This window comes from Mustela erminea, chromosome 18, assembly GCF_009829155.1.
Source record: "Mustela erminea isolate mMusErm1 chromosome 18, mMusErm1.Pri, whole genome shotgun sequence".
NCBI classification, from domain to species: Eukaryota; Metazoa; Chordata; class Mammalia; order Carnivora; family Mustelidae; genus Mustela; species Mustela erminea.
The window spans coordinates 13,068,116-13,093,724 of record NC_045631.1 but is presented as its reverse complement, the minus strand read 5'-3'; the positions used below and the strand labels follow the sequence as shown (position 1 = coordinate 13,093,724).

Genomic DNA, 25,609 nt, shown 5'->3' with positions numbered 1-25,609 from the left:
TAAATGGTGTCTTCATCTGTAAGCAGTTCGGCCTTGTGAACAGCCTATTCCTTCCTTGACACGTCGCGGGAGAAAGGTTATTAGCACTGCTGCTCAAACAACGGGAGATGAGATGATACTTCATACACACGGGAATTTTGCCCCGACGACGGGGATGTAACTTCCCTTTGCATTTCAACTCACTTAACGTTAAACCTTTTCAACACTGAAAACATTTTCTCAGAAATTCATATGGCATTTCCAGCCTTGTTCCTCTGCCCTGCCTAGGGAAGTGGTCTAGAAACCTAACACTGTTAACGAGAGCACCAAGGTATCCTGGGGCACTGGGCAGGATGGTGTCAAAGTCAAAGTCAGGTGTTAATGGGCTGGGCTAGGGCCCTCGGTCGCAGGGTACAGAGACATTGAGGGCCAGAACCTGGCTTCAGGACGGCGCTGCTGGAGAGCTTTGGGGCATGGGCATTTCCTCTGAGAACTAGTCCCCCGTCCACACTGCCTGTGCCAGCACTGGACTAAGAAACAGACAGCGAACAGAGTTCTGTTCATGAATTTCCTGTGTGTGAAATAAAAGTATGAATCCCGAACACATGCAAAACAACAACAAAACCCACAAAAGCTTCCACACTGTTAAAGAAATGTAGAAATTAACAAAATGGAGCTCAAATATGGCGTTGCGGCCAGCAATGGAATGAGGAGGAATAAGGATAAGAACAAGGGGGGGGGTCGTCTCTGCTCGGGGAACCTCCACAGACACAGGGCCTAAAAGGGGGCTGGTCTCTTCTTAACATAATAGTTTTGACTTAGAAGTAGGACAAAGACAGGGCACCTGAGTGGCTCAGTTGGTTAGGTGTCTGCCTTCGGGTCAGGTCATGGTCCCAGGGTGCAGGGATCGAGCCCCGCATCAGGCTCCCTTCTCAGCGGGGAGCCTGCTTTGCCCTCTCCCTCTGCTTGTGCTTTCTCTCTGTGTCAAATATATAAATATGTATATATATATAATTTTTAATCTTTTCTTTTTAAAGATTTTATTTGACACAGAGAGATCACAAGTAGGCAGAGAGGCAGGCAGAGAGAGGAGGAAGCAGGCTCCCTGCTGAGCAGAGAGCCCAATGCGGGGCTTGATCCCAGGACCCTGAGATCATGCCCTGAGCTGAAGGCAGAGGCTTAAACCACTGAGCCATCCAGGCGCCCCTATATAAATATTTTTAAAAAATAGGAATAGGACAAAGTCACTGCTTAAATACCTTTATTATTTTTTAAAAATTATTTGGACATTGATATCTCTGCAAAATACTTCTCCCGTCCCAAACCCTCAAACCCTTTCCACATGTCCTCCCTAAAGAAACAAAATATTCATACTTTGTGCCCCTTCATATCTAATTTTTAAAAACATGTAAGATTCAAAATCAAATATTCTTTCCCAGAACTTGTTAGTAATTTTAAACCACAATGCAACATACTTAATGGCATTTCTTTTTAAAAATTAGCTTATCAGACTATTTTATGAGAAAAAAAAACTCAATTCAAGGCCTTAGAATATAAATTCCCTGTTTCTGAAAGCAAAAGACACTGAAAAGCCCCTTTGCTCCCCTGGAGTTTGTGAGATCCACATTACCAACAGAACCAGCACACAGATGGGACTTTCTACTTCATATTAGGCATTGCTTACTTTTGGGCTGCAGCTGAAATGCTGTATAGTTTAAAAGGAGGGGCAGGCGGGAAGGGATAATTCCAGCACAGAAGAGAGACAAGGCTAGGGGCGCAGAATGGAGGCCTTCTGAGCAGTGGGAATCTCTAAGATCCCACCTCATGGCAGGTTTGGGGTGGAGGAAGACGGTAGAAAATCTGCAACCTGCACTGATTTCTTACTGAACACAAATGTCAACCAAAACTATTGCACATAGTACCAGAGGCATGTAAACCGCTGGGAAGGTTCAGGAAAAGGTAACCCCGGGTGGGGATGATCCCCAAAGTTCCTTTGGGGACTCAAGAGAAAAAAAAGGGTTGATGTCGGTTGTTCAGGAATTACTAAGAGGCGGCGGACAGATAATGCCTTCCCTGTCCTCAACCACGCAGATGTTTACGCAAACAAAGCTTCATCACAGATGCACCCAGAAGATCTAGCAAAAGTATCACTTCTTCATTTTCCCCAATACAACAGGTACACTTCATTACCTCGCTAAAAAAAGGAAGGAAGAAATCCTAGGGTCGAACCTGGCCGGTCTGGCTAGCTGAATGGGAGAAGTGTTTGCATATGTCTTTCCTGTGTGCTGGACTGACCGAATGACCTCCAGGGCCGCACGGACAGGGTCCCGATGATCTCCAGGAAGGGAGCTCACCCCTTAGGTTCCGAGTGGGGCCTCCCTCTAGTCTTCAAGGAGCTTGCAAAATTCAGCTGAGCTGGGTGAGCACACTGTGAGAAGGAAACGGATGGCTCATGCAGCCTGGGAAAGCACGGCCCCACCGTGTCCTCTACTCACAGGATGCCTGCCGGCTACACGGGGGACAAGCCAGCGTGGTCTCGGTACTGTGCCATCAGCTGGTGGGACCAGAGCCAGCTATCCTGATACCTGGAAGTTTCAGAATCAAGAAAGCATCGGACTCCTCTCTGCCAAACGGACGGGAATCCTTTTTCCACTGCGGTCACTGGGGCTCCAACATTCTGGGGCCTCCAAGATCCTGGCCTCCCTACAGGGGTCGGTCTCATGTCTGCCCAAAGCCTTAGGATGACACTGCCTTGGTGTCTTGGCACCACTGCCTAGTTTCCCAAGTATTTCTCCTTGAAGGCTTCCTCAAAATTCAGTCTCAGTCACGTACAGTACAAAGGTTGTCAAAAGGAAAGTCACTTTATAAGAATACACCATATCCCCCAAACTCCTGTAGATCGAGGGGCCGCACATGTGCTTACGCTGACCCTGGATACGCAGCTTTCAGCCCGTTTTGCTCCTGTGGGTTCCAGCTCTCCCTCCTGAATTCTGAGCAAGTCTCGTAAACCGCCAACAGATGCGATGCCCCAAATGATGCCAACCTATTAAGCTTTTTAAAACGTTAAAAAACACCTCCCCCCCAAAAAACCACACCCCGCCCACACACACCCACACACACACTTTGGCACGTGAGCCTTGAGTTATTCGAGCGTGTTCATGTTCTCACCCCTCCCCTGACCCAACATTTCAGAGTGCTGCTTCGGGAGAACAGCGGCCCCTTGGGCTCAATGGAGAAGGTCACCTCAGAGCACTGTTGTCGTGAGTAGCAAAAGGAGAGGTACAAATGCTAACCCGGCCCCAAAGACAGCTCTCAGGTTTAGCACTAGAGTGGATGTGATGCTGCAAAACTTTTGTACCAGGATGACTAGTTTGAAACTGCTGGTTGATTAAATATACATTTACATATAGATATAGGTATAAAAATTACTAAGTCAACATTTGCTGTTTTCAATGTGAAAACGATAAAATGTAGTTCTGAATAATTGTGCATTTGCCATAGGGTCCTTGTTAAAGGGACCATAAAAATAATTTTGTAATAAAAAAACTCTTTTTTTTTCCTTTTTTTTTTTTTATTTTTTTTTTTTTTTTTTTTTTTTTTTTTTAAGTTTAGTATTGCCCTCAAGTTCAAAAGTTTGGAGCAAACGTGCTGAGTGGAGCAGGATTGGAATCTGTTCCTGCCAGGGATCTGGAAGCCTTAAAATTCAGTGATCCCCGATGGCAGGCCTAGGGAACCTGCCAGCCACTGACTAGGTCGCCGTGAACACGGCGGGGCTGGGCAGTGCCAGGTGAGCCCATGAGGCAGCCTCTGCCTCCTGTTTCATTGGCAGATGCTGCTGTAGCTCCCCGATTCCCTGCACAGAGCTCTGGGGAGGGTGGGGGGAGACACGTGTGCTGGGGCTCTGCCTTCTCTTAAGCTACCAGACTAAGCAACTGGGGGTAGGGGTGGGGGCGGCGCACAGGGCTGGGGCCTGGGCAGAGACCACTGAGCACCAAGGCTGAGGGTGACCGGGGTGGGGGGGCTGCTGACCTTCTAATCGGTTGGAGGTGGGGATGGAGGAAGGAATGGGCCTCATGGGCCTTTCGGTGATACAGAAGTTAGCTGTGCAGGAAGGAAAAGTGCATTTAAGGTAGCTTAAAACCAGATGAAGACCAAACTGCCGCAGAGAGCGGGGAAGAGCGGAGAACGCTCCCTGCGTCTGCCCCGCTGGTTGGCCATGCTCCTTGGATTCTGTGGGTTAACATTCATGCTTTCCAATGCGAGTCTGCTCGTGAAGAAACAGGAACACATGTTCTCCTGGTTCTGGCAGGTACACAATTTTCTTGGCAAAGTTCTTTTTTTTTTTTTCCTTTTTTTTTTTTTTTTTTTTTTTTTGCCAAGTTCAGTTTTATTTGGTTCCTGCTCTGAACCACTGTCACCGGAACTCGTAGATGGGCGCGCTGTGTTCAGGAACGTGAGTTAGATTGAGAGACTGATACCTGCAGTGCGGGGAGAGAGAGAAACGGAGGCGGTCTAAGCAGCCTGAAGACAGAACAGAGGTGCGGAACCCCCTCCCCGCCACCAGAGCGCCCGGCAGGCCCCAGGCTGGAACCGGAAGGCAGACGCATCACAGAGCTTAGCGGCCGCACCAAGTTTGGTTCTCTTTCTGTTTCTTTGGTTCATTCTCCTGAGCTCTACCTACGAGAAGCTGCTTCTAGGTCTCGTGCTCTGACCACGAAGCAGTTAGGGTACCTCTTATGAAAGGAGAGGCGGGGGACACCTGGGTGGCCGAGTGGGTTAAGCCTCTGCCTTCAGCTCAGGTCATGATCTCAGGGTCCTGGGATTGAGCCCCACATCGGGCTCTCTGCTTGGCAGGGAGCCTGCTTCCCGCCCCCTCTGCCTGCCTCTCTGCCTACTTGTGATCTCTGTCTGTCAAATAAATAAATAAAATCTTAAAAAAAAGGAGAGGCAGACAAGCTCTGGGCCTCATCCCTGACCTCCACTCTGCCTCTTTCTGTTGTCCAGCACTCATCCTCTCCAGGAACATCGGGCTGGACTAGCCTCAGGGCCTCATGGGGAGCAGAAGCACACCCCATGACCGTTCACGGAATACAGGGACTTCCCAGCCAACCCCAAAGCCTATGTTACCATTCACTGCATTTTCTCGCCTTCCTAGACATGGCTACGAGGCTTTGAGAACATCAGAGTTCTGAGGTATTTGTTTTCGCCTCACTGGTAGGTGCTCCAAGGAGTTAAGCAGATGAAGGAGAAACAGAGGCTGGGACAATCCGCACACGGGGACGATAACCCCCAGGGGACAATCAGAGTTGACAGGGTAGATGCTAGCTCTCCCCTTTCTTGTTTCACATGGGAGTGAGGAGGAGCATGGGAAAAAGCAGTTTATTTCTCACAAAAAACAAAAAACAAAAAACAAAAAAAAGCCAAAAATGAGGAAACACTCGTGCATTAGCTATCAGAATATATGAATCCAAATCACAAGACCCCACTTCATACCCACTAGGACAGCAATAATCGTAAAGACATCATAACAAGCGTTGGGGAGGACGTGGAGAAACTGGAACCCAGTGCGTCACACGCTTTGGTGGTTCCTTCAAAAGTCAGGGAATTACCGTATGACCCAGCAATTCCATTCCCGGGTCTATGCCCGAAGGAATTGAGAGCAGAAATTCAAACAGAAACTCAAACAGATACTTATACACTTAGCAGCATTAGTCACAACAGGCAGAAGGGGGAAACAACCCTGCAACCGATGAACGGAGAAGTAAAATGTGGTACAGCATTCCCCTCCTTATCTGGGAGGATACGTTCCCCAGTAGATACCAGAAACTGTGCATGGTACTGGATCCTACGTATGCTGTTTCCTTGTACAGAAACCTATGGTAAAGTACAATTTATTAAGTCAGGCACAGTAAGGGATGAACAACAACTAGTAATAGAAGTTATAACAATATTATGGATGAAAGTTAGCAGGCACGTGACCACTGACCACCATCTGCCTCTGGACTGTGCTGACTGCAGATAACTGAAACCACGGAAGGCAAAACTGCAGATGAGGGGCTGCTGTCCATCCGTACCACGGAAAATTATCTAGCAGTTAAAATGAAGGGCTGACCCATGCTGCCACATGGCCGAAGCTTTGAGCACCAGGCTGGGTGTAGGAAGCCGGACATGAAGGCTGGTTCGTCATGTGTATGAGGTTCCCTTTACAGAAAATGTCGGGAACAGGCGTGTCTGTATGGAAAGATGGTCAGTGGCTGCCTCGGGTTAGGAGGAGATGGGGACTCGATGCTGAGGGATAAGGGGTATAGGGTTTCTGGTTGCGGTGGTGGGAGTGATGGCTGCACAACTGGGAACATTCAGGACGACCGCATTGCACGCTTTCAGTAAGTACATTGTATGGTATTTGAATTCTCTCCATCGAGCTAATACTTTAAAAAGGCTGTAACAGGTTTGAAAAACTCCTTTGAAAACAGGGCAATTACTGAAACCCTGGTAATTGGGGCACTGATTTGCAGATCTCATTTTGCTGCCACTGAACAAGGAGCCTGAGTCAAGCCAGCGAGAGACATCACTCGCAAGTCGCCGAAGCGGGAAACATTTGGAAGGGGATACAGTGCTCCTACATTCGGAGAGGAAATCAGGTATTTTGCGACCAGGTTCCTTCTTCAGGTCCAGCAAGGTGCTTGGAGCAGCAGCAATGGGTCAGGAGAGTCCCCAGAAAGGGGACCAGAGCCAGCACTTGAGGTGGCACTCCACCTCTCACCTCAGACGAAACACGGGGCAGGACCACCAGCTCCCATGGGGGTCCCTCGGTCACCAGACTGAGACCAGAGGGCATGGGGCCAGCATGTGAGGACCGTGACCCCAAAACCGGAAAGGCTGCTAACAGTAAAACTCACCATATCCGTAGCTGGAACCTACGGTTTCGTTACTGATTCAATTTGGGAGAACATACGAGAGTGGCCAAGGTTGGGAGAAATGCTGCTGATAACAGAAGTGCCTGAGAGCTCTGAGCAGTGAGTTTCTTCAGCGAGCACCCTGAGATTTACTCTGCTCTGTGGTTAGGGATAGGAGTCTCTCCACGAGCAACTGAGATCATTCAAAGAGGCCCCCACATGCAGACAGAGCACAGAAGCTACGCAGAAACAGGTGGAGAGGGTTTCGGACTCGGCAAGTGAAGGGAGAACTCGGGGTGAGGGACAGCGGCAAGCCGCCCCTTTCGCCTCTGGGGTACCTTACCATTCTGAACTCCTATGGTAATAGTAACCCTCTATGGAGGCTGCCGACTTCTGGAAGCAGATGTAATAGAACCCGGCAAAGGAAGCACCGCTGATGTCTTTGATCGTGTGGTCTGGGACCAGGAACTGCTCCTGCACACAGATGGAGGAGGTCAGTAACAGACGGTGTGCTCCAGCCGCGTCTGGGACTGCCCATTAGCTTTTAGGTGGTTCTCAGGCTCAGTGTCCCATGGCCTTGCCCAGACTTGCCGGACAATTGGTGAACATCTGCACTTCAACCCGATCTGTCAACAGCATTCTAGATACTAACACAGTAGCCTGTGTCTTGAGCTCACTGATATCAGCAATGAAGAGAGGGCTCTAGAGTCCACGCATCTTGGAAATGCCTGGATACCCACCTATGTGTCAGAACCCACTGACAGAACGAGCCAGGAAGAGGAGGTTTCTGGCTCACCCCGGGAACTGGTGCTAGGCTCCTGATCACCTCTGCTTTCTGAGGGCAGATCAATCACCACTTGCTCGCGTAACACCCCCTCAAAAAGCCCGACACCCACAGCCATTAGAAGGGTACTGTTCTTGCTCGGGCACCTTGGGAAGAGGTGAGTCTGTGATCTCCCATAGCCAAGCTGAAAAGCCACATCCGGGGACCTACTCTCCCAGCAAGATGAGGTCAGTGGCCTCAGGGTCCCAGGAGGTCTACCGAAAGCCCACAGCAAGTCACGCTGAGAAGGTCTTTGGAGACCAAACAACTATACTGGGTTTTTTTAAAATATTTTTTTAAAGACTCTCTCCATCCCTTTCCTCAACCTCTGAAATGCTAGTTTTTAAAAATTAATTTTAAAATTAGAACCTTGCAAGATACTTCCTTTAGTGCTTTATTTGCTGGCACAGTTCCCACCAGACAGCAAGCTCGCGAGGGCACACTGGGCTTTTACCCTTTGCACTTGGCTCGTGTCTGTGTAAGAAGGGACGGCACCCGCCCCCCTCCCCAAATTCTTAGCTGTACGAACTAAAGATTGGGAATAATACTCAATGATTTGCCTGTACGGAAGCTGGCAAGATTTCAAGATAAAACCACTTTCTCCTACAGACTGGGAACCAGGGGTTGGAAGCGGGTGTCCGCTCATAAAGTGATTTCACAAACCCGCTTCACGATTTTGCCAGCCTGTGGCTGGAACGCAGTAAATCCCAGGCTATCAAAAGAGAACACAAAAGACGTGTCAGCCCAAAGCCAATCTCTCGAGTCCAGCCAGATGGAGCTCTCTGAGGGCTCGTGAGAGTGGAAAACCCAAATTCCATTCCTGGTCCCTCATTTCCTGCTGGAGGGAAGCAGGCAAGCTGAGAGCGCACTGAAGCCTGGCTAGGACGTGATGAGGGAACAGTCACTTAGGCGGGTTCGCGACTGAGAGCAGGCAGTGACGGGGACGGACTCTGGGTCTCCCGAGTCCCCAGAACACCAGGGATGACTCAACCTGGAAAGTCAAGGGTGCTGAGGGCCGATCACCCCCTCCCCCCAAGCATGAATTCATCTGCTAAACCACCGAACGGTGTCACCAAAGACAAACCGCGGGGCATGGAGGCAGCTGGCCAGTGTGGCCTGGAGCCGTGCCCACTTTTGTGAGCATGTAAAGGCACTACACGGAGACAAGTGGTCATGAGCAGACTCGGGGAGCAGATGGGGCGCTGGGTGCGGTGCAGGCTCTGGCTGGCCTGGGACCTTACCTTCCACCTCATGAAGACATAATCCCCATTCTTCAGCTCTTCATAATCAAAGTCATCGGAATTAAATGATTTTGCATACTGATAAAAAGCCAGAAACTTGCCCTGAAAACAAAAAATTGAGCATGAGGACTGATGGGCGGAGGGGGAGGCCAGTGTCACAACTGTCCTCCTGCGCCCAGCAGCGAATGCCTTCGCAAAGGCGTGATGGCGGCTGGATGTGCCCACAGAGCAGCAAAGGTGGAGGATGGGGGAAGGGAGCCTGAGGTCCCCATCCGAGAACTCAGGCCTGATCCACCCACCCCCTCACCGCCCCCTGCCAAGGCACCAGGGCGTGACACCTGTCTAGTTAATGCAGTCTGAGGAAAGGCCCCCTGAGTTGGGAAGGAATGTGATTCCAGGGGGCCTTTTCTCAGGACACCTTACCACAAGCAAAGCCAGGAAGGACTGGCGGGAAGATCTCCTAGTCAATCAACACGAGCCACGCAGAACAACTTAGAGCCAGCACGTCACCCCGAAGGCAGAAAAGGGCTTTACTAAAGCGGGGTCCTCTGACACAGGAACGTGGCTTGGGGCCAGCCAGTGAAGTAGAAACAGGAAGTGGGTAATATATGTTAAGTCCTTTTAAAAGCGGAGACTAGAAATAGGCTACGAAACTGTGTCTCATGATCCTATTTTTGTAAAAGAAAAAAAAAAAGAAAAGAAAAGAAAAAAGAAGGTTAATACTTGTTTTAACTTCGGGTATTGTTGTTATAGATGATTTTTTTCCTTCTCTTTATCTATTTACTCAAATATTTAAAAATAAATATGCATTCATTTTATGAGAAAATACCTAAAATAAGATTTAAGATACAGAATTTGTGACACGTATATTTCTTTTTCTTTTCTTTTTTTTTTTTTCAAAGATGTTATTTATTTGACAGAGAAAGACACAGTGAGAGAGGGAACACAGCGGGGGAGAGGGAGAGGGAGAAGCAGGCTTCCCGCTGAGCAGGGAGCCTGATGGGGGGCTCGATCCCAGGACCCTGGGATCATGACCTAAGCCCAAGGCAGACGTTTAAGGACTGAGCCACCCAGGCGCCCCGACATGTGTATTTCTATTCTAACTGGATTAAGTATATGGAATCTTGACTTTAGGGCACCACCGTGATACCGACTTCAAGTATCAGGAAAACTTGAGGGTGAAAAACAAGGTCTCTGATTCCAATTGACAGGCGGTCCTGGTTTTACTGAACTTTACTTCATTGCTCTTTGGAGATACTGCATTTTTAAAAAAAGATTTATTAGCGGTAGGGAGAAGGTGAGGAAGAGAGAAACTCGAGCAGACTCCACGCTGAGCGCAGAACCCAATGCAGAGCTCGATCTCATGACCCTGAGATCATGACCTGAATGGAAACCAAGAGTTGGATGCTTAACCAACTGACCCACCCAGGTGCCCCAGATGGTGCATTTTTTTTTTTTTTAAATAAATTGAAGGTTCGTGGCAACCCTGTGTTGAGTAAGTCAGTTAGTACAATTTTTCCAACAGCATTTGCTTCCTTTGTGCCTGTGTGTCACATTTTGGTGATCCTTGCAACATTTCAAACTTTTTCATTACTCTGATCTGTGATGAGTGATCTTTGATGTTACTAATGGAATTGTTTTAGGGTATTACCAACTTCCCCCAAATAAGACAGCAAACTTCATCGATAAATGCATGTGTTCTGACTCTTCCACTGATTGGCCATTCCCCCATCTCTCTCCCTGTCTCCTCAGGCTTCCCTCTTCCCTGAGACACAACAATATTGAAATGAGGCCAATTAATAATCTTACCACAGCCCCCAAGTGTTCAAGAGAAAGGAGGAGTTGCATGTCTCTTACTTAAAATCAAAGGCTAGAAATGACTGAGCATCTCAGAAGCTGAGACAGGCGGACGGCTAGGCCTCTTGCACCAGTAAGCCAAGTCATGAACACAAAGGGAAAGTTCTAGAATGACATGAGAAGGGCCTTAGAGGGAACAGATGAATGATAACAAAGCCGTTTAGTGGTCTGGAGAGAAGGCCAACCCAGCACCAACAATGGCTTCAGCCCAAGCCTAACCCAGAGCAAGGCCGTGACTCCCTTCAGTTCGGGGAAGGCTGGGAGGTGAGGAAGCGGCGGGAGAGGCTGAAGCTGGCGGAGGCTGGTTCAGGAGGACTGAGGAACGGCGTCATCTGCGTACCACAGATGGGCAGGCTGAAGCAGCATGCGCTGACGGAGAGGCTGCAGCAAGTTCTCCAGAAGATTCCAGACCCTCATTAAGCTAATACACTACACTAAACAACCACACTAAGTAACAGACTCTGAACATAGACGAAATTGCTTTCTGTCGGTGGAGACGCCATCCAGGACTATCATGGCTGGAGAGCAGCCAACACCCGGCTTTAGAGTGTCAAAGGTGAGGGCGACTCTCCTGCCCGGGGCTGAGGCAGCTGGTGACTTCAAGTGAAGCTGACGCTGCGGGCCATTCCGAGAACCCTACGACCCTTATGAGTCATGCTAAGTCTACTCTGCCTGTGCTCTAGAAAGGGAACAAAGCCTGGATGACAACACGTCTGTTTACAACATGGTTTACTGAATATTTTAAGCTGAATGTTCATACCTCCTGCTCAGAAAAAAAAAGATTTCAAAATATTACTGCTGCTCAACAAGGCACCGGGTCACCCAAGAGTTCCGATGGCGACGGATGGTGAGACTTCCGTTGTGTTCAGGTCTGCTAACACAGCACCCACTCTGCGGCCTGTGGAGCAAGAGCTCATTTCAACTTTCAAGGCTTTTTATTTAAGAAATAAGACTTCAGAAGGCCCTAGCTGCACAGAGAGTGATTCCTCTGATGGATCTGTGCAAAGTAAACTGAAGACCTTCTGGAAAGGATCCACCATTCCGGATACCATTAAGAACCTTTGTGGCTCACAGGAAGAGTTCAAAATATCAGTACAGGAGTTTGGAAGAAGCGGATTCCAACCCTACAGGTGACTGTGAGGCTTCGAGACTTCAGTGGGGGCAGTCACTACAGATGTGGTGGCAACAGCAAGAGAACCGGAAGCAGAAGCGGAGCTTGAAGATGGGCCTGAGTGGCTGCGAGCTCATGATGGAACTTGAACAGAGGAGCTACTTCTCCTGGAGGAGCCAAGAACGTGGTTTCCTGAGATTGAATCTACTCCTGGTGAAGATGCTGTGAAGACTCTTAAAACAACAACAAAGGACTTAGAATATGACATGAACTTAGCTGGTAAAGCAGCAGCAGGGGTTGAGAGGACGGACTCCAGTCTGGAAGGAAGTTCCATGGTGGATAAAATGCTATCGAACAGCATCCAGGGCCACAGAGAAATCATCCACAAAAGGAAGAGCCCCCATGACGGTGGTCAACTTCATTGTTTTCTTGTTTGGAGAAACGGCCAGAGCTACCCGAACCTTCGGCAAGCGCCCCGCCGCCAGTCAGCAGCCATCAACACTGAGGCGAGACCCTCCACCAGCAAAAAGATTAGGATTTGCGAAAAGCTTAGAAGGATGCTGAGCGTTTCTCAGTCTTTGAGTTTTTTTTAAATTAAGGTGTGTACACTGTTGTTTTAGACCTAATGCTATTGTGCCATTTACAGGCTATAGTATCACGTAAGTGTAAGTGTTATATCCACTGGGAAAACAAAACGATTTCATTTGACTCACTTTACTGCAAGTCACTTTATTGCGGTGGTCTGGAAAGGAACGGAGCCCGCCGTGTCTCCGGGGCACGCCTCTGTCAGCCACTGGCCAAGCCCTGACACACGGGGATCCCACATGGGACACTGGGACACCAGCGTGGGCTGGGAAAGGTACAGGAAATGGAGTACTGCAAAGGTGCCCAGACTGCTGGGTGAGGAAGAGCCCAGAGGCTCCTCATCCTAACATACCAAGGGCCGCCTTCTTCGTCCCCATGTCACTTAAAATACGTCAGTTCAGCCTAACGAAGGAGATCCAGATATTTTCCAGTGTTCTAGTGGAAGTCTGGCACACTAACAACTGGTTTCCAGGTAGTTAAATTGCCACAGACCTAGCTTGAACTGACTTTTCACTGAGTCTCAAAGACCTCGCCTTTTTGGCAGAACTGATTTCAGATGGAAAACCCGGGTTGGACGGGAGATAGGCTGTGGCTCAGTACAAGGAAGAGCCTTCCCGCCGGGGCTGTCCGAGAGAGAAGGGACCCATCTCATGAGGCCTCAAGCAGCACGGAAGAGCCCGCATCGGGCAGGCTGGGACCAGACAGCAGCGGGGAGCCCCTCCAACTCTGTTCCTGATGCTGGCTCCACGCGCACCGCTCAGGCTCTCCAATTCCCTCTTGTTCATTCCCTCATGTTGCACACACACAAAAGACTGACTTTCAGTGTCTATTTGTGACAACAGGTAAAACATGTAACTTACCAAAAATGGTTCTAAAAGCTCAAGTTTAAATTGAATTGAAATTCAGCATCTGAAGGATGTTCCTTTCCGATCTCAAGTAGAAAACATGAACAAGCAAAGCGGCTAACCTACAGTGAGGTTAACTTGGACGAGGGTCTGTGGTAGGGAGTCCTGTCCAAGGACTATCATGTTGGAATCAGGAGAGAGCTCGGACAGGCCAGGTGAGAGATGCAGTGGGAAGCCTGAGGCGTTCTAGAGTTTTCGTTATGGACTCAATCACTCTGGGTGGGTTTAAAGGGTGAGCACATTGGACTTCCTCAGTGTTAAACCAAAATTCACTGGAGCGCTTGGCTGGCTCTTTGGTGGGGCGTGCGGCTCTTGATCTCAGGGCTGTAGGTTCGAGCCCCACATTGGGTGCAGAGATTACTTACAGATAAAATCTCAAAAAACTAAAAACTAAAAAAGCAATAATAAAATAAACCAAAATGCACCATGGCCATGGTCAACTAAGCCAGAAGGCTATTACGACAGGCTGGGAAATGGATTTTTGAAGGCATAAACTTGTATGAAAGCCAACGAAAAGACTCGGGCACGGTGACTCTAAGTTGTCTCAAAATGTTCAATAATGGTGAGTCAGAACACACCCCACACGGGACAGTCAGAAGTGGGGGCACTGGAGTTTCCAGTGGCATCCTGATGATGCTGAGGTTGTGACCGTGCGTGTCGGTCTGGAGCTGGGTAAGAACCCTCCCCCCCACCGCCAGGGCTCTCCCCACACGGAGATGCCAGTGGAGAAGCAGCTTTCTAGAAACTGCATCTCTACCTCACACTAACCCCAAAGACAAAGGCCATTGCTCTGTGTCTCCCAGGGCTCCCCACATACAGGGGATGAAAAAGGAATCGTGTACAGGCAGACAGGATGGGGGACAATGATAAGACCCAGAGAGCTAAGTTCCTTGACTTTCCAGCAGAGCCTGGGGGGCCCCAAGGAGACCAAAGACCTACTCACCCAGTGTTTCCGATCCACATCCTCGTCTGCATCCCACTTCCGCGTTAAGAAAGGGTGTTTTTTGCTGATTATTTCTCCTTCAAAGAAGGTCGTAAGGGTTGGATACTCCTATGGTAAAAACCCAAGTATCAGAATAAGGTCTCAAACAGGAGTTTTTACCTTTCCCAAAGGAAAAAATCAACCTGACTTTAACTTATTCCCAGGACTTTGACAAAATGATCACACTGCTAAACAATGACCTTTGGGTCAGTCCAGCGAACTGTCAATGGCAGCAGCGTCAACGTGACCTGGGTGCCCAGAGAGCCTTCTGGACTTTATGGAGTTTGCCAGAAGCGAAGAACCCTCCTTCGACTTCACTTGTTACATACTGCTCCCTCAGAAAAGAATTTTGGACGAGTGCACTACGAGTGTTCTAGAATACAAAGCAGATAGTAACTAAGTAGAATTTACTTTGCAAGGAATTTACTTTCCACTCTTCAGGATTCCAGGGGTGGGTGTTTTGTTTTATTTTCTTGCAGAATACTTTGGTATATTAGGGTACATTTAATTCTACCATATGAACTAAGACCATCCACTCTAAGGAAAATACATGTAAATTACGTCTGTGATGGAAAATCACAACAACAGAAACAAATACCATGGGGAAAAAAATAAGCTGTCATCCTAACCGGGTGCTTAGAATACTCCCATGAATTTTATTTGCTATTTGGTCACCTGCTAATAAGGAGGCACCCAAGATTTTGAAAAAAACTAATGGAAGAAAAAGTTCACACTGTTAGAAGTCCACCATTTCTCATTTATGAAAAAGCAACCAACTGACCAACCAACCAGGCAACCCCTCGGCCCAGCCTGCCAGGCCCTGGTGTTTCCTGGAAACGTGGTAATGATGGTCACTGGCCCGGCAAGCCATGGATTACAGTCCTAATGTCCCTGGGACCACAAAGGTCCCACTTTCTTCTCCAGACCCTAGGTAGGCCCCTCTTATTCTGCATCAGACACCTACACGTGTTTAAAATAAATCTGTGGGGTGCCTGGGTGGCTCGATCGGCTCAGGTTATGACCCTAGGGCCCTGGGATTGAATCCCACAGCAGGATCCCTGCTCAGCGGGAAGTCTCCTTCTCCCTCTGCCTGCCTTTCTGTCTCTGTCAAATGAACAAATAAAAATTTTTTTTTTAATTTTGTTTTTTAAGATTTTATTTATTTATTTGACTGACAGAAATCAGAAGTAGGCAGAGAGGCAGGCAGAGAGAGAGAGGGAAGCAGGCTCCCCACTGAGCAGAGAGCTCGATGTGGGACTCGACCCCAGGACTCCGGGATCATGGCCTGAGCCGAAGGCAGAGGCTTTAACCCACTGAGCCACCCAGGTGCCCCTATTTATTTATTTTTAAGGATTTTATTTTTAAGTAATCTGGACACCCAACATGGGGCTTGACCTCATAACCCTGAGAGCAAGAATCACATGTTCTACCGATGGAGCCAGCCAGATGCCACTAGTTTATACCTTTAAAATTAGGTTTCCAGGGCGCCTGGGTGGCTCAGTGGGTTAAGCCGCTGCCTTCGGCTCAGGTCATGATCCCAGGGTCCTGGGATCGAGTCCCGCATTGGGTTCTCTGCTCTGCGGGGAGCCTGCTTCCTCCTCTCTCTCTCTCTGCCTGCCTCTCTGCCTACTTGTGATCTCTCTGTGTCAAATGAATAAATAAAATCTTTAAAAAAAAATAATAAAAAATAAAATAAAGTAAAATTAGGTTTCCAGGGTTGCCTGGGTGACTCAGTGGGTTAAAGCCTCTGCTTTCAGCTCCAGTCATGATCCCAGGGTCCTGGGATCGAGTCCCGCATTGGGTTCTCTGCTCCGCGGGGAGCCTGCTTCCTCCTCTCTCTCTCTCTGCCTGCCTCTCTGCCTACTTGTGATCTCTCTGTGTCAAATGAATAAATAAAATCTTTAAAAAAAAAAAATAAAAAATAAAATAAAATAAAATAAAGTAAAATTAGGTTTCCAGGGTTGCCTGGGTGACTCAGTGGGTTAAAGCCTCTGCTTTCAGCTCCAGTCATGATCCCAGGGTCCTGAGATCGAGCCTCGCATCAGGCTCTCTGCTCAGCAGGGAGCCTGCTTCTCTCTCTCTCTCTCTCAGTCTGCCTCTCTGCCTACTTGTGATCTCTCTCTCCATCAAATAAATAAATAAAAATCTTAAAAAAAAAAATCTTTAAAAAAAAAATAAATAAGGGCTCCTGGGTGGCTCAGTGGGTTAAGCCTCTGCCTTCGGCTCAGGTCATGATCTTGGGGTCCTGGGGTCGAGTCCCACATTGAGCTCTCTGCTCAGTGGGGAGCCTGCTTCCTCCTCTCTCTCACTGCCTGCCTCTCTGCCTACTTGTGATCTCTCTCTGTCAAATAAATAAATAAAATCTAAAAATAAATAAACAAATAAATAAAGGGGTGCCTGGGTGGCTCTATCAGTTAAGCATCTACTCAGGTCAGGTCAAACCTGCTCAACGAGGAGTCTGCTTCTCTCTCTCTCTCTGTCCATCCCGCTGTTTGTGCTCTCTCTCACTCTCTAATAGATAAAATCTTTAAATAAATAAAAGTATAAACTAAATCATGCTTATCTGTTTTAGGGAGATCTACTAAGAGAGAAAGTTCTGGATCAGTTAGTACATGACTTGAGGTTTTTTTTTTTTTTTTTTAAGATTTTATTTATTTATTTAACAGACAGAGATCACAAGTAGGCAAGAGAAGCAGGCAGAGAGAGAGGAGAAAGCAGGCTCCCAGGACCCTGGGACCATGACCTGAGCCGAAGGCAGAGGCTTTAACCCATTGAGCCACGCAGGTGCCCCCTGACTTGAGATTTTAAATGGAAAGCTACATGTGTGGATTTTCTGAGGTTTGAGCTTTAACATTTTTTTTTAAGCTTCCACAAAAAAAGACAGAAAGGAAAAATGATAAAGTGGTCATCTTGCAGTACAAAGAAGATACTTATGGCCCAACTGCACGTTTTCCTAATGAACTGATTCTGCGCTGGAAACATTTCGGGCCATGTATCAAGGGGACTGCAAGGTACCCCCAAGCTCTGAGAATTAAAATAAAAGAAACACTGCCTGATGAATGAGTCAATAGGTTCAGAAGTTACCAGAGAGATGAATTGTCTCCCAGGGTAGGACCAGGAGATTCAAGCACTTGCATAGAGCCAGACCGGCGGTAACCTTTAAACCCAAAAGAAGAACTCTTGTTTGCAGGAGGGACATCAAAAAAATGACTCAGAGAGGAAGAGACGAAGCCAGCAACCCCCGACCCCCAAGGCAGGCAAGGGCTTCCTACAGGGGGTCCAGCTGTGGTAAGGTGTTCAGGTCGTCCAAACCACTCCCCACACGGATTCCAGGACGACCAAAACCTCTCCGGTGATGGTTCTGGCTTTCCATGTAGACCCTCTTCCTGGGGGATTAACACCCAGTTGGCTACGAGGTCAGAGGGAACCTCTGGAACATGCATGTACCTCAGTTCAGAAATGAGTAAATGCGCACTCTTGTGTATATATCCGTCTCGGGGAGTTTGGTTAGTGTGACTTATCTCCTTGGTTCAGACAAGTCTGCCCAATCTCAACAGAAGCTTCCAAATTCATCTAGTGAGTGAGGGGAGGGCTAGCCCATGACTCCCTGAAGGCTGGGCTCCTAGGCCCTGTGCCAGACGCAGGCCCCTTCCTGGAAATGTCCCCTCTCTCCACTGGTGGTTGGCTCAGAATTGCCAAGAAAATGTTACCTGACACCCATTCTTCACAATTCTGGGATTTCACTTCCAGAAGGCACAGTTTAAGAACTGTGCTCAGGAGCCTGCTTCCCCCTTTCTCTGTCTGCCTCTCTGCCTACTTGTGATCTCAGTCTGTCAAATAAATAAAATCTTAAAAAAAAAATAAAAAATAAAAACTGTGCTCATTTGTGAATGTGAGGTAGCTAAGAGACAAAAATTACCTCCAATTTAAGAGTTCACTTTCTAGGGGCGCCTGGGTGGCTCAGTGGGTTAGAGCCTCTGCCTTCGGCTCAGGTCATGATCCCAGAGTCCTGGGATCGAGCCCCACATCGGGCTCTCTGCTCAGCAGGGAGCCTGCTTCCTCCTCTCTCTCTGCCTGCCTCTCTGCCTACTTGTGATCTCTGTCTGTCAAATAAATAAATAAATAATCTTTAAAAAAAAAAAAAAAGAGTTCACTTTCTATATTGTATGCACGAGGAAGATTAGGGCTAAAACCCAACCATTTAAATGCTTTTATTAAAATAAGTTACATATGTGATATTTTCACAACTATAAATGGAAAAGCAAACAAACCTGAAAAGCTCTATTTTACAATAAAGGTAATAGTCATTCAGAGAATCCCACCATTTTTTGGCATTTCAGTGATTATATACAGTGACCACATACTGGATTTAGAATTTAAAGATTGTATTTATTTATCTGACAGAGAGGGAGGGAGCCTGCACAAGCAGGGGACGTGGCAGGCAGAGGGAGAAGCAGGCTCCCCACTGAGCTGGGAGCCTGATGCGGGGCTTGATCCCAAGACCCTGGGATCATGACTTGAGTGAAAGGTAGATGCTTTTAACTGACTGAGCCACAGAGGTGCCCCTGGATTTTAGAATTTAAAAAGTATTTAATATAGCTGTTCAGGGGCACCTGGGTGGCTCGGTCAGTTAAACATCTGCCTTTGGCTCAGGTCATAATACCAGGGTCGTGGGATCAAGCCCCGTGTCAGGCTCCTTGCCCAGCAGGAAGCCTGCTTCTCCCTCTCCCACTCTCCCTGCTTGTGTTTCCTCGCTCGCTGTGTCTCCCCCCTCTCAAATAAATAAATAAATAAATATTTAAAAAAGGAAAAAAAAGATGGGTGTTCAGCGCCATGACTGCACTAAAGGCCAATGAACTGTACCTTTTCCATAGGTGGACTGTGTGGTAGGTCAGCTGACTCAGGACAGCTACTTAAAAAAGTGGTTAAAGGGGCACCTGGGTGGCTCAGTGGTTTAGGCCTCTGCCTTCGGCTCGGATCGTGATCTCAGGGTCCTGGGATCAAGCCCTGCGTCAGGCTCTCTGCTCAGCGGGAAGCCTGCTCCCCCCCTCCCCCCTGCCGTCTGCCTCTCTGCCTACTTGTGATCTCTCTCCCTCTCTCTGTCAAATAAACAAAATCTTTATTTTTTTAAAAAGATTTTATTTATTTATCTGACAGACAGAGATCACAAGCAGGCAGACACAGGCAGAGAGAGGAAGAAGCAGGCTCCCTGCTGAGCAGAGAGCCCGACGCAGGGCTCGATCCCAGGACCCTGAGATCACGACCCAAGCCGAAGGCAGAGGCTTAACCCACTGAGCCACCCAGGCGCTCCGTAAATAGAATCTTTAAAAGAAAAAAAAAAAGTGGTTAAAGAAGATAAAATCCAAAGAATCCTGAGGTGTGAGCAGGCCCCAGGTAACTCAGAAACACGGCCGTCCTCCTCTGATGAAATGTGCTGTTAGCACCATACCCGAGCCTGCTGCTCATCGAGGTGAAGACCAGTCTGGACGGCCACGCACTCATGAGGCTGCCAGACTGGCCTGGGAGGGTGGTCTCCCCACACCAGCCATGAGCCTAAGGGCTCCCCACCCCAGAGCCTGACAACCCATGACTCAGAGATGTTTCCCTCTGTTAGGGTGAATTGCTCCTGGGGGATGCCGTTTCAGGATTCTTTTTTGTTTTTTAAAGATTTTATTTATTTATTTGAGGGAGAGAGAGAGAGAGCATGAGAAGGAGGAGGGTGAGAGGGAGAAGCAGACTCCCTGCCAAGCAGGGAGCCCAATGCACGACTTGATCCTGGGACTCCAGGATCATGACCTGAGCCAAAGGCAGTCGCTTAACCAACTGAGCCATCCAGGTGTCCCCATTTCAGGATTCTTAATGGTACTAACATTTCCATGCAGCTTCCTAGGACCATAGTGGCTGGGTTTAGAGCCCATGGCAGCATTCCACGGGACAGATTCTGTTGGGTCCTCATGAAGCTAAATGTTTACGTTCTGCACTCAGCAGACACACCTGGCTGCCAACCAGCTGAGCATACTGTTTCCCACTGCCCTTAATTCAAAGGCTGGAATCCTTCATTTTCTACCCCTACTCTACTGGGTAAGTTTCTGGAGGCGAGGAACAGGTTACCTCTTCATCCCAATGACAAACGTCACAGAAAATTCTCAAACTTCTAATAGAGAAGGGGGAGGACCAGAGGGAATCAAAGAGACAGAAACAATTGTTCCAAGGTAAAGGTTGTTCAGGGCCTTAGTTAGTATCACTCCATTTGTATCAGGTTAGAGTCCTCCTCTTGCTCTTACGTTGTTTCCTCCCCTCCTAGGATGAGCCCCTAGAGTAGATGGAGTGGGTCTAGTTTATCCTATCCTTTTTTTTTTTTTTTAAGATTTTATTTATTTACTTATTTGACAGACAGAGATCACAGGTAGGCAGAGAGACAGGCAGAGAGAGAGGAAGGGAAGCAGGCTCCCTGCCTAGCAGAGAGCCCGAAGTGGGACTCGATCCCAGGACCCTGGGATCATAACCTGAGCCGAAGGCAGATGCTTTAACCCACTGAGCCACCCAGGCGCCCCATATCCTATCCTATCCTACTCTATTTACTAACCCAGTCTAGTTGACGTGCACTATCACATGGGTTGCGGGTCCGCGTGGTGATTCGACAATGCTAAACCTTGTGCTGTGTTCACCACAATGGTAGCAGAGTGGGTATTTTTCATTCTCATTTTACATATGAGGAAAGAGAAACGAAAGCTCACGGCCCCAGCAAGGGACGGAGAAAGGACGTCCCTCCAGGTCTTCCCAAGGCTTGGTGGGGCTGGGCCTCTGACAGGGAGGACCGGTCAGGCCCACACCATGGCAGCCAGGTCAGGCCCAGGTCCTCACGGAGGAGTTGGCGGCTGGGCTCTGTCCCCTACTTCTCTTCCTGCTGACTCACTAGCAGGGAAAGAATGGATGCTCTTTCTTGCTTTCCATATCCCTAGGAGTTCTGAGATTTTAAAAGTCTGGTGCAGAGAAAGGAAAACCCTCTACATTTCCCTAGTAGCGTCTTGGGTTAGGATCTGGGTGATCACTTGACATTGTTCCAGTGAGCGAAGGGGTTTAAGGAATGTTGAAGACCTCGGGCCTGGAAGAAACCATTAAACTTAGGATGAGAGGTAGCCATATTCCTACTCTATTTTTTTTTCCCACCAAAGGATTAAGTAGAAAATCAATAGTGTTGGGAACACTGTGACTCCTTTATAAACTTTAAAGATTTGTGCATCCGTACACTTTCCAACAGGACACATCAAAACTACATCCTTTGTGTGTGAAGTACAACTTCACAGGAGCTTTAGTCGGGCCTCAGGGTCCACGCTCTTGGCCATTCACACCCTGAGAAGGCCAGGCATGCAGCCCACCGTCTAGTTCTAGTTCATTTGAAGGAGTGCTTACCTCAGTAAGGCCTTTTATCTTCAGGTATCCACAAAGGTACGAGTTCCCCGTGTCCACATGCTGGAAGGAAAAGGACACACAGTCTGGTTACAAATGGAGAACCCCCTGGGACAAGCTGGGGATGCTGTGGAAATCCATGTGTCCTGCGGGCACAGGCTGGGTGGGCTAAGGGAAGTCTGGAGGTGGGTGCCCACCGAGCTCGGCCAGGGCTCACCGGCCTTCAAGACCTTCGGGAGTCCGCCCTACCCATGGGCCTGTTCAGACCAAAGAAGCTGATCCCAGGACCCTCTCAACCTCCTAAGCTGAGTATCTTGAGACCGAAGTGCTTTTCTGGAGCAGTGAGCCCATGCACACAGGCCTCCTGCCGGTCTCAGGAGTGTACTCCTCCCCTACACTCACACTAAGCACAATCCTGCATTAGTTTTTTTAGTTTTTTTAGTTTTTTATTTTATTTTATTTTATTTTTTTAAAGATTTTATTTATTTATTTGTCAGAGAGAGAGAGAGAGCAAGAGCGAGCACAGGCAGAGTGGCAGGCAGAGTCAGAGGGAGAGGCAGGCTCCCTGCGGAGCAAGGAGCCCGATGTGGGACTCGATCCCAGGACGCTGGGATCATGACCTGAGCCGAAGGCAGCTGCTTAACCAACTAAGCCACCCAGGCGTCCCCTGCATTAGTTTTTTTAAAAAAGATTTTATTTTATTTATTTATAAATAAATAAATCTCTCTGACAGAGAGAGACACAAAGAGAGAGGGAACACAAGCAGGGGGACTGGGAGAGGGAGAAGCAGGCTTCCTGCTGAGCAGGGAGCCAGATGCGGAGCTCGATCCCAGGACCCCAGGATCATGACTGGAGATGAAGGTTCAGATGCTTAAGGACTGAGCCACCCATGCGCCCCTGTGCATTAGTTCTTTATGAAATGGGAAGCATATTCAGGAAAGACCTCATACGAAGACTGCTTGGGCAAACATTTCCGTTATGAACCAAAATGCTGACCCCCAGATGGGAATATATTGTTAAGTGTTCACTCTGTCCATTTCATAGACGAGTACCCGTATTTCTTGGTGAAGAGTTGGGAGACTACAATGAACAGGGTTAACAGGCATGGGAGATTTTAAGACTGAGTAACTACCACTTATAGGTTGCTGAGACACTGCAGGGTGCCTACCCAACAACCAATTTCCTACCTTTACATGCTGCCAGAGCCCAGATCCTGTTCTGGCACCCACCCTGGCCCCACAGGGCTTGGTCAGCCCTGATGGACCCAAGACAGACACATGCCCCTGTTCTCTTGTGAGTCATTAGTTTAGGGGTGAGTGACCCGACCAATCAGGTATGTGTGTCAGTCTCCTGGGGGGCCTCTGGGAAAGATGCTGGCTTTTGAGGAGGCCCTCTGTCTTCCCCTGGAAGTGGCAGTACCTGTACGAGCACCCAGGCCCTCGGCAGTCATCTAGAGACCATGAGGACAAACAGGCCGGGAAATGCCAAGGATGGCAGTGGGGAAACAGAAAAGGAACGAGGCCCCTGAATGACCAATCTGGAACCAAGCCACCTCCGAGTTTCTTATAATCAGAAGTGCTAGGTTCACTCATTCTTTTTTTTTTTTTTTTTGGTTCACTCATTCTTTAAACTATTTTGAGGTGGCTATGGTTTACTTACAGCTTAGTGCACCTGAACTGGTACAATTCACCCAAATCTATACAGACTGGTCCTGAACAAGCAGATTTTCACATTTTATGATAACTTGGGCTCCCTTAAAAAGCAGACCCCTGGAAATAAAGCAAACCGAAAAGTACAATGCCACTGGCACGCAGATTTTAATGTTAAGCGAGGTCTCATTTTAAACAACTAGGAAAGTTTTGTGGTATTTTTCAGATTTGGAGACTTAACTACTTTCATTTACACGGTAAATCATATACTCCAGCAATCCTTAAAAACTGTAATGAGAACAGTCAGCCAGAGGAGGTCAGCACCAAAGCAAACGGGCTTCAGTGAAGCTGAAATGCTCTCACAGTTTGGACCCCGTGACAAAGGTAGCCCATGTGAAAACTGCCAAAGCACTTGAAATATCCTCATCGGCTGGCCTTGGCCTTGGATGTGATCTAAAGTGGTTGATCTGACTAACACGGTTCAGCAAAGGACTTTATTTAAAGGACACACAGCTCTAACCTGGGGCCTTAAATTTCATGTATGCAATTCTCACTGAATTCAATACACTTTGGGGTTTCACAGCTGCTGGAAAGGGTATCAGGTGGCCAAGATACCTGCTAATAAGATTAAAAACCGAACTGGAAGTTGGCTAACATTTTGCATGGATTATCACATGCTCAAGAATCAGAATTTCAGTTTGGCCTCCTTTCAACCATGTATCCCTCCCATTCTGCCCCAACTCATCTCGATGACAGTTGGTGAACTCAAACACAGTACAATGCAGAGACCTTACACCGAATGCCAGGCCAGCATCTTGATGAGAAAGATAACAAGGCAAATGTTTAGCAAGAACGTCTCACAGCACAGCTGTGTCCAACAGCTGCTCTTTCTAGTACCCCTTCACTGTGACCCTGGCCTTCACTTTGGTCTTGGCTCCTTGCATGGCAGAGGAGAAACAGAGTAGTTACAGTAACAATGGCAACAAGGGAAACCCAGCCAGAATCTCATGAAGGTTTGGGAAACTCTCTAAACTAGAATTAAGAGGAAAGAAAGAAGGAAAAAAGAAAGAAAGGCCCCAGAAAGCCCAAGAAAAGATGTGCAACATTGTTAGTCATTAAGGAGATTCCAATCAAAACCACAATGAGACACCACTTCACACCCACTAGCAGGACTGTGATCAAAGAGATCGGCAGTAAGTTAAAAGTGTCAGCAAGGCTGTGGGGAAACTGGACCCTCATGCGGGGCTGGTGGGAATGAAAACTGCAGTAGGCACTTCGGAAATCGGTGTGGCAGCTCCTCAGAGTGGTAAGCACAGAGCTGCCATTGGACCCAGCATTCCACTCCCACGAGGAATGAAGACGGTGTCCACATGAAAGCTCATACAGCAATGTTCATTCCATCGTTAAATGGCTTCCAAAGACCCAACAAAATGCTATATATCCATACAATGGATTATTATGCAATGATAAAAAGGAACAAAGCACGGCCACATCCTACGACTTGGGTGAACGTTGAGGACATGATGCTCGGCAACAGAAGCTAGACACAAAAGGTCCCATAGTGTATGACTCCACATGCGTGAAATGGCCAGAATAAGCAAATCTTCGGGAATGTGATGGCTAGGAGGTGAGGTTTCTCTAGGGGGCTAAAATTAGGTTACAGGGATGCTTACCCAACTCTGAGTACACTAAAACTACTGACCTGAACACCTTCAGTGGGCGAGTTGCGTAAGATGCGAACTGTATCTCAACAAGCTGTTAGGAAACAAAGCAAGCAAGCAGGAAAGAGGCTGAGGTATATTCTAAGAAGGTTGAGTCCAAGAAACTGGTCCTGGCTGAAAAACCAGGGCGACGATGGGCCAATTCACAGGCCACTGATGGTCTCAGTGATGGACAAAGAGCTCACCAGTCCAGATGTAGGGCGGCATTCCTGGGCATGGCCACAGCTCCCACCAGCAGACATTCTATTGAGGTTTGAGCCAGGCTTCTACTCTGGGCTGCCCTGAGACCAGTCAGTCCTGCAACAACTCAATCACCACTTCTATTGGTTCACAAGGACATGGGCACCCGATAGGATGTTGGAAACACACGAATGACAGAAGCGGGAAGCTGCTGAAGAAGTCAAAGACCACTTCTCTTTGACACTTAGCGACCCTGCTGGTCTACCGCAT

General features: G+C 48.1%; 1 protein-coding gene across 1 annotated transcript in view; it reads right to left on the bottom strand.

The window, feature by feature from the left end:
- Nucleotides 1-1,223: 1,223 nt before the first annotated feature.
- The window catches only part of GID4 (GID complex subunit 4 homolog), a 26,795-nt gene continuing 2,409 nt past the window's right edge, over nt 1,224-25,609 (bottom strand). Inside the window, exons 2-6 of the mRNA XM_032320626.1 lie at nt 21,793-21,852; nt 14,341-14,448; nt 8,940-9,041; nt 7,219-7,349; nt 1,224-4,457 (exon numbers count right to left, since the gene is read on the bottom strand). Of these exons, the coding sequence (XP_032176517.1) occupies nt 4,394-4,457; nt 7,219-7,349; nt 8,940-9,041; nt 14,341-14,448; nt 21,793-21,852 (465 nt within the window). The 3' untranslated portion in view covers nt 1,224-4,393. The remainder of the gene's footprint in view (nt 4,458-7,218; nt 7,350-8,939; nt 9,042-14,340; nt 14,449-21,792; nt 21,853-25,609) is intronic.